Consider the following 13,720-nt stretch of genomic DNA (forward strand, 5'->3'; position numbering starts at 1 on the left):
AATATGTCCACAGTTTCCAGAGATTAGGATGTGAACATCTTTAGGGGTCCATTATTCTACCAACTACAGTCTTTAAGGCTGCTTTATGGCTTTAAAGCTGCTTTATGGCTTTTCTTGTTTAAACCAAGAAAATCTATATGGTTTAAACAAAAGCATGTTTATGGTTTATTTCAGAATCCAGAGGTCGATTTGATCACTTGATGATATAATGAAGGACCCAGGCCCTTTTTTTCTCTCACTCTGTCCCATTCAGAGCACTATCTTTCTTCTCCTAGCTTGTCCCCTCATGATCACAAGATGGCTGCCAAACCACCAGACATCACATCCAAAGCAGAACAGAAGGTGGCAAAGGAGCCTTCCTTAACACTGCTCTCTGACTAGAAAGGAGAACTGCGAGCTTTCTCTGTGGTTCCATGGCAGAGAGGAAGGACAGACAGACCAGATATGTTGACCAACTCAAGCTGAATTTACCAGCTGGAAATCAGGAAATGCCATTTCCCAGATGGGGTGGGGTGTCAGTGTATAAGAGTGAGGGGTCCAAGTAGCCAGAGTCAGAGATCAGTCTATGGTTGGGGTCAAAGATTATTCTGTTGCCAGGGCTAGGGGTCAGCAGGTGGCTGGGGTCAGTGTGCAGCTAAGATCATGAATAGGTCCACAGCATGGGTCAGGAATCAGTCCACAGCTGGGTCAGAGGTCATTCTGTAGTTGGAGTCAAGTATCAAACTGGAGCTGGGATCAGAAGTTTGTTTAGTGTTTCTCTCTCTCTGCATCTTGGTCTCTCTTGTTTTGTTCTCCTTCTCTGGGAAGACCTGTCTTATATAATATATATGAATATATGATGAGAAATGCATGATAGAAACCTCTGCAAATATACAAACACTGACTCTGCACATGGACGATGTCTAGAAGTGATGTGGACACATACAAACACAGTTGGTGGGGTGATGCCATCAGGCCATTTCTGTGTCTGATTTCTATTGGTCCAGTTTGTCCTTTTAAAAGTAAAGTAACATTAATTTGGAATATTATTCTCTCCTTTAATTATGTTTTATGACACCCACAGACCCATTCAGTATAATAACAATAACGCTAGGAAACACTCGGACAGCTTTAACTATGTGCTGGCACCATTCTGAGCCTTATGTGTATTAACATATTTAATTCTAACAACAGCTCCATGAGGTCAGTACTATTTTTTTTTTTTTTTTTTTTTTTTTTGCGGTACGCGGGCCTCTCACTGCTGTGGCCTCTCCCGTTGTGGTGCATAGGCTCCGGACGTGCAGGCTCCGCAGCCATGGCTCATGGGCCCAGGCGCTCTGCGACATGAGGGATCCTCCCGGACGGGGGCACGAACCTGTGTCCCCTGCATCGGCAGGTGGACTCTTAACCACTGCGCCACGAGGGAAGCCCAGTACTATTATTATTCCCATTTTACAGAAGAGGAAGGAAGCACCGAGGGGTTCCATGACTGGCCCTGAGCCACACAGTTGGTCCTTGGAGCACCCTGAGTTCTGAATGTATGTCAAGCCCTTTGCCAGGTGCTGGAGGGGATGGAAGAAAAAGGCAGGGATGAAAGAGAGGAGAGGTCGGGAGGGTGGAGGTATCCCAGGCCTAGTTTTCTGGGCTTTCTGGGCATGGTACCTCCATAGGCACAGAGGCAGGTGCTGGGCAAGAGTGAGCCACTAGGGGGCAGCAGGGACCAATGAGCTGGTCTCTAGCCAATCTGATCTCCACTGGCCAGGCGTCCTCAACTCATTAATAAAGCAGGAAAAGGGTGGGATTTTGAGGAAGAACTGGCACTGTCCTGCTGCTGTCAGGAAGCTCAGACACCCCCCCCATCCTGCCACCCCCACCTCCTGGAAAAATCTTTGTAAAATCGAGAGCAGCTGGGCATCGCCTGGCCTTCACCCATCAAGACATCTCTCCTTACCCCACCACTGTGGGCTGCAGGGTACTTCTCTTATCCATCTTTGATGGGGAGGAAACTGAGGCCCAGAGTGGTCAACACCTTGCCCACAGTCACACGGCTCCGAATTGGCAAAGGCAGGTTCCAACCGAGACAGGATGAGTGCAGAGCCCTTGCTTCTCTGAGTCTCAGTGTTCTCACCTGTAAAAGCGGTATAAGAACCTAGGCAAATGGCAGACAAGAGTGGTTAGGAGTCAGGGTACATCATGGAAAAGTCTCGCACAGAGGTCTCTGGCTGCTGTGAGGAGCCGGTGAGGTCATGCCTCCCTTGCAGCGGGGGCTCAGAAACTTCTTGCTGCTTGTGTTGTTGTTGTCTTTTTAATCAATAACTTTCGTGGGAAAATAATGTCAGACAGGTTATTCAACAGGATGTTAACGGAGATACACCTTCAAAAACAAACATATACATCTTGGGACCGCCCACGAGATGCCAGGTGCTGGGGCGGGGGACAGGATTTCCGGTGGTTTTCACTTTCCTATTTATACGTTTAGGTTTTCCCTGAATAGGAGAAGGCTGGCACGTGCCGATTTAGTAATCAGAAAAAAGCGGTAAGTAGGGGTTTTGTTTAAAAAAAAAAAACTAAAGCGGAAACGACCCCCCCCCATCCTGCCACCCCCACCTCCTGGAAAAATCTTTGTAAAATCGAGGCGGGGGGTGTGCGGGGCTGGGGCGGGGGGACCCCGAATTCCATGCTTCTGGAGGTCTCCTGGGTTCTGCTGAGACCTTCCAGTCTCCGGCCGCGCCCAGCCCCCTTTGGTGCTGCTACCCTGGGGCACCACCCCTGCTCTCCATACCTCTGGTCCAGAACGGCGAGGGGCGCTGGGAAACTCACGCGGCCAGCATCTCGCTCCGCCCACACCTGCCGCCTACTTCCTACTCGGTGGGGCGGTCGCCCACTGGTCCCACCCGATCCATTAGACCCCGCCCCCCAGTAGCTCTGGGGCAAACGTTTGATGCAATCTGTCCCTCCTCTCTCCTTGCATCTCTTCGGACCCTATCCTCTCTCCTCCACGCTGTGGCAATTGCTAAAGTTGTACCTTGGACTATAATGATCTAGCCCTGTCCTCCTGTCCAATAATGTAACCACTAGCCACCTGGGGCTATTTAAAATATTTTGGGGGGGGCTGTTTAAATTTAAATGTTAATTCAATAAAATTAAAAAATCAGTTCCTCAGTCACACTAACCATATTTCAAGTGTGTAATAGCCACAAATGGCTAGTGCCACTGTATTGGACAACGTGAAAGCTCTCCAACACAGCAAAAATTTCTGTTGGATAGCGTTATTCTGGACACTCATTTGTCTTGCTATAAATCCCTTCCTAATGTAACAGAGCAGGACCTTCTGGGGCCTTCTGGGGACAGACCCCTCCCCCATATCCTCTGCTGTAGCTCCTCTCTGAAGTACTGATATCTAGATAATAGCATCTGATGCACATGTCCTCAGTTGTTTTTACAGATGCTAAAACCACCACTAAATGGAAGAAATTAACTGCTTGATACTGGTGAGCCCCAGACCTACTGGCACCTAAGAATTGATACCTCACCAGCAGCCAATCAGAAAACTGTGCACGAGCTGATCACACACCCTGTGACCACCCCCCCTCACCTGGCCTTTAAAAATGCTTTGCTGAAGCCCTTTGGGGAGTTTGGGGTTGAGTACAAGCCATCCACTCTTCTTGCATGGCCCTGCAATAAACCTTTCTCTGCTCCAAACTCCGACATTTTGGTTTGTTGGTCTCACTCTGTGTCCGGCACATGAACTTGCGTTTGGTAACACTAAGACTGTTCCTTGAACCAATGTTCTCTTTTTTTCCGATTCCCTCCCTAAAAATCTAAAATAAAACTTTGATCCACTTTCATAATCTGAGAAATTTATTTTCGTTTTAACAATTGCTGTCAGGGAGTAATTATATTTGAATGAAGGGGTGACTCTCCAGGCTTAGTCTGGGGAAGCCCTGACCTCGAAGGAGTAGGCAGAAGCCAGAGAGCGTGGGGGACTGAGGGGGGCATGAGCTGGGGATCTCCCATGTCAGGATCAACCAATGGCAGTGGAAGTCATCAGGGGCTTACCAGGGAGGTTCGGAGTGTCTACTGGAAAAAACAAAAAAAATGCACACCGTGAAAGTTGAGAATTGTGTTTTATTCAGGGACATTACTGAGAACTATATAGCCCGGGATACAGCCTCTCAGATAGCTCTGAGGAACTGTTCCAAAGAGGTAAAGAGCAGCCTGGATATATAGGAGTTTTTGCTGAAACAAAACAAAACATGTAGTAGAACATTGAAAGATTATTGCTAATCACAAGAAAAAGCAGACATCTCAAGTTAATGATTTTAGTGCTTTTCTGTGTTTGGGAAGATGCGAGAGTCTGGGCTTATTGAAATTACTCCTTTGATACACATCTTAACTGTCTAGGGCGGGTATCCTGTTTTTCTCCCGAATTCTCTTCGGGGCTCACTGTCCTGGGGCAGCTGCAGTGGCTGAAGGCTTGATAGTGAGCAATATTTTTGTTTACCAGAATGCAGACACCATTCTTTGTTGACTGAAACGGCAGGCAACATTTTGTTTGTTTGGTTGGTTTTGGTCCACGGGAGGAAGGCCAGAGCAGTGGCTGAGGCTGAGAATTCTAGATTTCTAAGCTGGTTGTACCTTTTCACTCTTGTTACCTGTGCCCCTGCCAGGTTGGAGCAAACCCAGGAGATGATGAAGATGATGATAACGTAGACTATCTCCAGGACAACGCTCCAGTGCAGATTTTATTATCCTTCTTATTTTACAAATGAAAAAAATGAAGGCACAGGCAGGACAAAGGAGACAGAGAGAGCAGAGAGGGAGGCTGGGACTTCACACCCTGAAGACCCTTGGGTTCCCTGCCTAATTTGGAGACTAGTGCCTGGGAGGTCAAGATCAGATTTTAAGGGGATTTTTAAAAGTCTTTTATCAAGGAAATTCCCAAGGAAGACCCTGGCGGCCAGCCACTCCCCTGTGCTAATCAACACATTTCTGATGGAATTCACTTCACTCCTGAGTGAGAAGAGCAGCAAGGAGGATTTTAACCACCCCGTCACTGTTGTCAGAAGGAACCTTAGTCCTCCACTTCTGTGAGGTGAGAGGGAGTCCTATTGGAGGAACACCTCCAGTGCCTCCACTTCTTCTCCTGGGCTCCTGCTTATAGATGGATTACGTTTGGGACTGGAGAGATTGAAGAGAGATGGGTGTCTATTGGACCATGTTTCTCAGTGGGTGGGGCTAATGTGCATTTAAGCCAAAATATACATTCCTCACTCCAGTTCCCCATCCTGCCTGACCTTATCTCTCACCACTGTCCCTGGTTCACTGCGCTGTAGCTGATCTTTCTTACTGGGAACACGCCAAACTCCTTTTGCCTCAGGGCCTTTGCACTTGCTCTATCCTCTGCCTGGAATGCTCTTCCTCCAGTCCATCCTGGTTCTTCTAGTCACTGAAGGCTCAGCTCAAATGTCATCTCCTTAAAGACCTCTCCACTAACCGCCCCCCCATCTCAGGCTCCTATTTTTTCCTTTTGTCTTTTACATTTCTGCTCCCCCACTGAACTGTAAGATCCAAGAGGGAAGGGACTTTGTGTCACTCACAGTTTCCTCACATCCAGCACAGTGGCTGGCCCATAGTAAGTTCTCAGTAAACATCGGTGGGATGTGTGGCTTTCCCGCTCTCTCTGCTTCCTCCTTCCCTGTGTTAAGATGGAGAAGGGGGTTGGGGAAGCCAGAACGGTTACCTCTCTCCAGCTTCCCTGAACCTGGGGGGGTGGGTTGAAATCCGGGTAAGAGATGGGAGGTGTCTCTGCCTAGTTCTCCATTCTAGTTTCTCAAAGCCCAGCGGATTCTGTAATATGAGCCTCAGCTGACAAGTTGGGTGTCTTCCTCCTAAGATCCTGGGGATAGAATAAGTCAGTGTCAATTCTGTTGGACTTGCAATCCAACCAGCTCTCCAACACTCACCCAAATATATTTTCTCTGTTGGCTGCTTAGTTTTTTTAGTTTTTATTTTATTTTTGGCCACCCCGTGAGGCTTGCGGGATCTTAGTTCCCCGACCAGGTATTGAACATGGGCCACGGCAGTGAAAGCACTGAGTCCTATCCACTGGACACCAGGGAATTCCCTGGCTGCTTAGTTTTAAAATTTGATTTTCTGAGATGACCCGCAGGCTAATCAGAGCTGACAATCGAGTCGGTGCCATGCTGTACATGAGATGGCACACCATGGTGGCTGGGAACTCTGCAATCAGACCTGGATTCAAATCCTGGCTCCCGGACTTCCCAGTTGTGTGGCCCTAAGCTAAACCTCAACCTCTCTGGGCCTGCTCCCTTATCTGTAGAATTGGGATAATAACCTGCTCGCTAGACCTGTGACACAGTCAGTGTACGACACCAAGCAAATTGCTTGGTCCTAACTAGTATTTTTATTTTAAATTATTATATTTTATTACAAAGAACTCTTGAAAAGGTCCAGAGGGCTAGTTCAGGTTCTGCCACTCACTGTGTGACGTTGGCAAGTCCCTTTTCCTCTCTAGAGCAGTTTCCCTGATCTGCAAACCATGGGTGTGGGGTGGTGACTCAGGCAGCTAAAGGGATAGATTTGGGCTCAGCACAAAGGAGGCAGTTCTCACAAACATTAGGCTGCATGTGAGGTAGTGAGCTCCCCATCACCTCTGTAATGTATTACGTAGAATGCCAGAGCAGGAAGGAACCTCAAACAGCCGAGCCCTTCATTTTGCAAGTGTGGCAGTCAGGGCGGCTACTCAGACACAGAGTGATCGCAGACAAAGGAGCTTAAGATCCCCTGCCTGCCTGTCTGAGGCCCACTCCATACACCGACCGCCCAGATGTCAAGCACGGATCACCTACAAAGAGCCTGAGCAATGGCTCAGCTATGGGTCTGCCACTAGCTGTGTGACCTTGGCAAAGTAGCAGCTGCCATCTCAGCCCTGTCCACATCTCCACGTGCCCAAAGCTGCTCAAACACCGCTCCTCCCCCCCCCACCCCAACTCTCAATCTGAGGAATTTTTCCTGGAGCAGCTGGAAGTGCTGGAGAGTTGCCCCTGGCAGCAGCCCTCCACCAATGACAGGTGGCAGTTGGTGGACAAACAGCCAGCTCCCCACCTCTAGGCATGCACTGTGCCTGGCTTGCCCAAGCTCCCCGGCGGGGTGAAGCATCTGTTGCCCGTGCTGGCACTCTGTGTGATAACACCTTTTATTGCCTCTTGCCCTTCCCTGCCTCCTTTCCCCACTCTCCAAGCAGGGCTTCCTGGGATCGCCACCTATTTCAACCAACTGCAATTGAATCCTGGTCTCGGGGAAACCCAAGCAGACAGGAAGTTACTTAACCTCTTGGGTTGGTCTCAGTACCTTTGGATGGGAGGATTCTATGAGTTAATAGAGATAAAGCACTCACAGCGGTGCCTGGCAGTATGTTTGTTTAATAAATGGGGTGGGGAGGGTGGGGAAGGAGGTAAAGAACCTTTATTTACACAAAACTCCATCCCCTCCCATGCTACCCTCCTCAGCAAACACAAACACCAGGTGATGAAACAATTTTTGAGATGCACACAAACAAGCATTACTCAAGCTGAGGTCGGGGGCCGAGGTGCAGGCGATATGCCTGGTGTCGGCATCTCGGACGCCCAGCTCGCTGGATCAGGAGACCTCAGCCACTCCCTCTGAACCACCGATGCCAGCAACGGCATGCATGGGGGCACACACCGGCCCCAAGGTCACCAGGCATGCTTGTTCTGGGGATCCAGTGCTTAACAGGGACCCCACCCTTACAGCTGTGTGGGAAGCTGGCAGCAAGCTGTCACTGCTCGGTAATCACAATTTTTCGTGTCCTTGTTAATTCCACTTGACTAAGCGCCCCTCCGCAGCTCAGACTCTGCTGCCAGTGTCAACCTCTGTTAAATGAACAGGCGTCTCTGGGCAAATGACCACCCTTTCTGGACCTCAGTTTCCTAAGGCCTCCCAAATCATTCTCCCATTGGCTTGGGTAGCTTCTACGCTCAGCATCCAATCCAGTGAGATGGTGGCAGCTAACCCCAGGCCTGGGCAAGACATGGGTAACAGAGCAACTCGGTGGACAAAACACACCTTGAGCTTGACAGGGATAGTCCACTGGGGCAGCTGTGGACCCATGAAATGACCAACAGCTCATTCACAAGCCAAGGTGCCCGGGAACCTCCTGATCCCTGCAGGTGCCTGCTGTGGGTACAGCTGCCTGGCACCCTCCACTCCCATGGGACGTGGCGAGCCCGGGCCAATGTTGGGAGCCAGGGGCGTCCAGTCTCCATAGCCCCAGGGTTGGATGACTTCACAACTTCATACCAGGGTTCTCTGAGTCTTTCGGAACACTGCCAGCCTGCCTTCTGGAGGGAGGCATTTCACAGTCACGGGTAAGGCCCAGTCCTCATCTGTAGACTTCAGCAAGAAGCAGGCACGCACCTAGGAAGCGTCCATGCACGTGGGCCCTGGGGAGAGCATGGCCACCACCGTGCAGGTCTGGCTTGAGCTCTGAGCATTGTTGGGGGCAGTTTGGAAGAACAGGGGGCACTTACCCTCTTCTGAGACACCCAAGGGTGCTAGGGAGGCTGGAGAGAGGCTGGCCTCCAATGGAACCCCACCGGGCTGGGTGTCCAGGGCCCTCAGGGGGCTCACCGGGGGTGAGGACCCGTCCCCACGGCAGCAGCCACAGCAGGGGCTGGCCTCAATGTGGGCCTTGTCACGTTCCTCCTGGCCGTGGCATTGCTTCAGGTGGCCACACAGGTGGCAGGTGAGGGCTGAGTAGACAATGCCATTGCCCAGGTCATCCCTGAGGGGGTCTGTGGTTGGCTCTGGGGACAGCGGGGGCTTCTGGCTGTCTTTTCCCTTGACCACTGGCTCCAAACCAGGGCACTCTGCGGTGCTGCCTGGGAGGAGTGAGTCCTGAGGTCTGTGAGGGGGCTCCACGTCCAGTCCAAAGGTGAACAGGGGGACGGGGACTGGGGCAGGGGCTCCAGGGAAGCCAGGAGTGAGGCTCTGGAAGGGCTTGTAGCCCCCCTCCCCACTGCCGGGCTCAACCCCAGATGTCTCCGGGCAGCTAGCACTGCCAGCGAGCAAGCTGGAGAAGGCCTTGTAGCCAGCCTCTCCACAAGGGCCAAAGCCCTCCAGCCCACTGTCCTGGGCACCGCCCTGCTTCACCGCCTGCACAAACTCCCGGTAGCCACTGCTGGGGGCTGAGGCGGGGCCCGGGGCCACCCTGCACTGGAGGACGCTCTGGCGCAGGATCTGCTCCCATGTTTCTGGCTCAGGCTGGAGTGCGGCGGGCGATGCAGATTGCTGGGGGGCGGCAGGGATGCCGGGGTCCACTTCCCCAAGGTGTTCGGCCAGCTGTGGGTCTGAGTCAAGCTCTCCAGGGCCTGAGGACTGGCTCAGGAAGGTGCTGAAGCTGCGGTAAGTGGGACTGTCTGCGATGACGCCGGGCATCTCTGGGAAAGCCAGCCTGGCTGGGCTCTGGGTTGGAGGACTTGACTCTGGGTTCAAAGGCTCCTTGTCCTCAGACGATGCCTCCTGGGGCCCCACACTTGGGAACGTGGCCCAGGGCTTCTGAGCACTTGGATTTTCTAAAGGTGGAGGAAGGCAGGACTCCTCCAAGCCCTGTGGGCTAAAGCCCCTGTCCTCACCCCTGAGAAGGTCCAGCAACAGACTCTCTGTCAGCCGGGCTGCGATGCCCTCCCTGCCCTCCTGGAAGCTGCCCCCGCTGCTGTCAGGTGATGGCCAGAAGCTCCCTTTATCTTCTTCCACTTCCTCTTCTTCATTCTCCACTTGGGCCTCAAACAGCCCCACACACCGAACCAAGCTGATGCTCTCTGGCCAGAGGATTGTCTTGTTGACCTCCATGGGGTGCCATGCTACTTTTCCAGGACACTGGAGAGGCTCATTTCTAGCAGCCTTGGAGGAATCTTCATCCCTTTCCATGCCATGTTCCAGTAAACAGGGCAGAAGCTTGGCAAGACAGGTCTTCCAGTGTCTACAAAAGCAAAGTTTGATCAGGGTTCAGTTTCTCCACTTGAAAAAACTCCTATTCATCCTTCAAAGCCCAGCTCAAAATCACCGTGGACTGATGTTGAGACAGGCTGGGACCCAGGACCCTTTGCGGTAGTGCTACAATGCTTGCACCTGGACAAACCTCACCTCCAGCAACAAAATACAAAGAAACTATATGGGACTAAAAATAACTGCCTGCAAGCGCAGCTGGGGCATGTACAAAAGATACAGAAAGACCAAAAAACGCAACTGCCATTACTGAAGAGCCAGGAGCAAAAACAGGGTGTAAGGAGCAAAACCAGGGTACTGCGCATGCTCCCTGCACTTCACACCACCAGAGGGGTGGGCAAAACACCTAAGCCACCCCTCCGGCCCAATCCCTGGACACACCCCCACCCTCACCCCATATCAGGAACCAGCTTGCCTGCCCCCCTCGGGGAGCAGGCAAGAGAACCTGCTACTTGTTCTCCAACACCCCCCAGCCCCTCACCACCCCCCGCCCCGCCCCATTGCAGCAGGGGCCCCAGTAAAGCCTTGCCTGAATTTCTTGTCTGGCATCTAGTTAATTTCTCTTGACTAGGTAAGGCTGAGAACCCTGGTGGGTATCAATGTCTATCTGTTGCAAACACACTTCCAGACTTTATAATCAATAATCTATCAGTCCACCCTCACTACTAGATTGGGAACTCCTTGAAGGCAGGGTCTGTGTCTTACTTTGGGGTTTCTGGAGCCTGGCATATAATACAAACTCAATCTATTGAATAAGGAGAAGTCTTTGTCAGGGATGATGGTATTTAAAATACCTATCAGGGGTGAGATAGGGAGGGTGGGAGGGAGGTGCAAGAGGGAGGGGATATGGGGATATATGTATACATATAGCTGATTCACTTTGTTATACAGCAGAAACTGATACAACATTGTAAAGCAATTATATTCCAATAAAGACGTTAAAAAATAAATTAAAAAAAAAAAACCTATCAATACCATAGCATAAGTAAGGGCCAATTAGAATGGCTGGGGAGTCCTAGGGCTGGGGCAGCATCCTGGAGTCCCCTGCTCTGCTAGGTATAAACCCTTCAGTTACTGGATTGCAGGTAGGTTCAGGGGGCCCTGAGAGAGGGGCTAAGGAGGCCAGGAAGATGGCATATTCAAGGGTCCAGGATAGTGGTATCTGCCCACCAGTATGCCATTATGTAAACATTTTAACAAGTGGTACAGCTGCCCTGCCTGTTACCCCCATCAGGCTTGCTCAGGACAGACTGGGCATCCCAAGGGGGTTCAGTATGTACCTGACCCCCAGTGAAACTCATGGGGCTCAGCCAGCAGCTGACCTTCCCAGACCACCCCCTCCCCCTGCCACCCCTTGAAGTCAAGTGTCACAGGACAAGTGCTGAACAACAAGGAAGATAAGGCAGACTCTCAAGATGGGGCCCACCACCCCAATTCCATCCCCTTCCAAATCCACATAGGCGATGGGACCCAAGTTCATATACATACGGGCACTTGGCTGGTTCCTGGCCTTGGGACCGCTTCCCCCACAGTGACACCTAAAACATAGAAACAGCCAGTGACACAGAGCGGAGAGGCCTGTTGGCCCAGCCTAGCATCCAGCAGTGCTCAGCACGTGTTTGCCGTGAGAAGACATTGAGTCTTGACATCACACAGGTCTGAGGTCTGATCGGGTCACTTCCCCTCTCTGAGCCTCAGTTTTCTGAGAATTAAGGAGGCTGCACTATTAAGTTGCTGTGGCTGATGGCAAAAATGGCCACAGTCTCTGAAGCTCCTCCCATCCCTGAATCTGGCATGGCTGTGTGACTTGCTTTGACCAATAGAATGTGGTGGAAGTGATACTGTGCCAACTGGGTCAGCCTGCTGAAGGATGACAGACACATACATGGCTTAGTAACCTCCATGGCCCCAGATGTGTCAGCCACCTGCCAGACCTGCGAGTGAGGCCACTGGTACAGGCCCAGTCAAACTCAGGATCCTTCCACTCCCACTGCTGAGCAGAGCCCAACTACAGACTTGCAGAAGCAAGAGCTACATAAGTGGCTATTGTTTTAACTTTCTAAATTTTGGGATGATTTGTTACACAGCAAAATCTAACTGATACATAAATGACACTATGTGCAAGACACTGTAATATACACTTCATGTGGATTGTCTCAGTGAATTCCAACACCAGCCCTGTTATAACCACTGCTATAACCCACACAAGGAAACTGAGGCTCAGAGAAGTTAAGCAACTTGTTAAGTCTAACCTGCAGGTAAGTGGCAGAGCCAGGGTTCAAAGCCAGTACCACTGGACTCCAGAGCCTGCTACAGGGTCCCTGGAGAATTGAGGACACTCAGACCTTCTGTTCTAGACGGGACCTGTATCCTCCCCTCCCCCTGTCCTAGAGAACCCTGATGGCACTAAGGCAAACCCCACCTGGCCATCGCATTGGGGAAGCTGACCCCACCCGTAGCTCAGGGGTGGCCACCTGGTTGGTCTCAAGTATTCCCACTCCTTACAAGTGAGTGGTTTAGGAAAGAGGCTGTGATGTGATTCAAGCCAATGAGAATGGAGAGATTTGCTAGTGTTTTGGGGGGCAGTTTCCTACTCCTAAGAGGAATATTCAGAAAGCCTGTCCCCTTCTCCCTCTCCTTTTGGCCTCCTGCTCTGGTACAGGTACCTTGCCAAGAGATGACATGCCGATGACCTCAGGGATCATCTCCTCCCAAGGGAGGGAAAAGACCAACCCCAGAGGAACCCCTGTCCCCCACCCAGGCTGAAAGAACAGTCATGGAAGCCAAAGGGAAGGGAGTGAAAGCCTCTAGCTGCTGACTCAACCTACCCTGAAACCTTCCTGACTTCCCATGTGCAACCCCAAAAGCCAAGAAATATCCTGAACATCCCAGACATCTTGAGTTGTATTTCCTGATACATGCAGTGCACAGCATCCTCACCAACCCCCTCTTCTACCTGAGAATCCTGGATGACAACAGCCACAAGGGGGCTGTGGGCTGGGTTGGGGATTTGGTCCCACCATTCTTTCTTAATCCTGAAAAAGAAAAGGACAAGATGTTGGTCCCTGTATCACTAACAGGTTGACGTTCCTCCCATAAAAATTATCATAGTCATCAAGACTCATCAGGGGTCAGAGATCATGTCAATAGGTTTTTTGGCTGTCTCACCCTCACTCCGTGAAACAGGTTCTACTGCTAACCCCGCTCTACCGACGAGGAGACTGAGGCCCAGGGAGGTGAAGTGACAGCTGGTGGGCAGAAGAGCAGGGTTTGGGCTCCAGCATCCTGCTACCCAGAGTGGAGTTCCTAATGTGGCCGCCTCTGCTCCAGAGGGCATAAGTTCCAGGGAATCAGGAGACACTCAAGCTGCAGAGAGAGAATTCTGGGTTTCCCCTTCAACAACCTTTATTCTGGAGCAGCTGAGGATAAGGTGCTGGGGAGAGGCCTGGGATGGCCTGAGAGGCTGAGGGATTCCTTCTCCCTTCCTGGGTCAGCCTAGAGTCACGGAGCGTCAGTGCTGGGAGGGAAGGTCCTCAGACACCCCCTGGATTAGCCTCCACCCACTCCACTCAGCCAGTTAACACACATTTATTGAGTACCTACTATGTACCACTCACTGTGCCAGGCCTCAGAGACACACAGTGAACAAGACAGGCAAAAACCCTGCAGAAATGATTATGTGACATCATTC

At 51.3% G+C, this 13,720-nt stretch overlaps 1 protein-coding gene across 12 annotated transcripts in view; it reads right to left on the reverse strand.

Annotated features, from left to right (window-relative positions):
• Positions 1 to 7,021: 7,021 nt before the first annotated feature.
• The window catches only part of IL4R (interleukin 4 receptor), a 39,960-nt gene continuing 33,261 nt past the window's right edge, over positions 7,022 to 13,720 (reverse strand). For all 12 annotated transcript variants that reach the window (XM_060078145.1, XM_060078141.1, XM_060078144.1 and 9 more), the window contains 3 exons: positions 12,986 to 13,064; positions 11,518 to 11,567; positions 7,022 to 10,003 (listed from right to left, as the gene is read on the reverse strand). In XM_060078145.1, coding sequence (XP_059934128.1) covers positions 8,440 to 10,003; positions 11,518 to 11,567; positions 12,986 to 13,064 — 1,693 coding nt within the window. In that variant the 3' untranslated portion in view covers positions 7,022 to 8,439. The remainder of the gene's footprint in view (positions 10,004 to 11,517; positions 11,568 to 12,985; positions 13,065 to 13,720) is intronic.

Source organism: Mesoplodon densirostris, chromosome 16 (assembly GCF_025265405.1).
Source record: "Mesoplodon densirostris isolate mMesDen1 chromosome 16, mMesDen1 primary haplotype, whole genome shotgun sequence".
Taxonomy (NCBI): domain Eukaryota; kingdom Metazoa; phylum Chordata; class Mammalia; order Artiodactyla; family Ziphiidae; genus Mesoplodon; species Mesoplodon densirostris.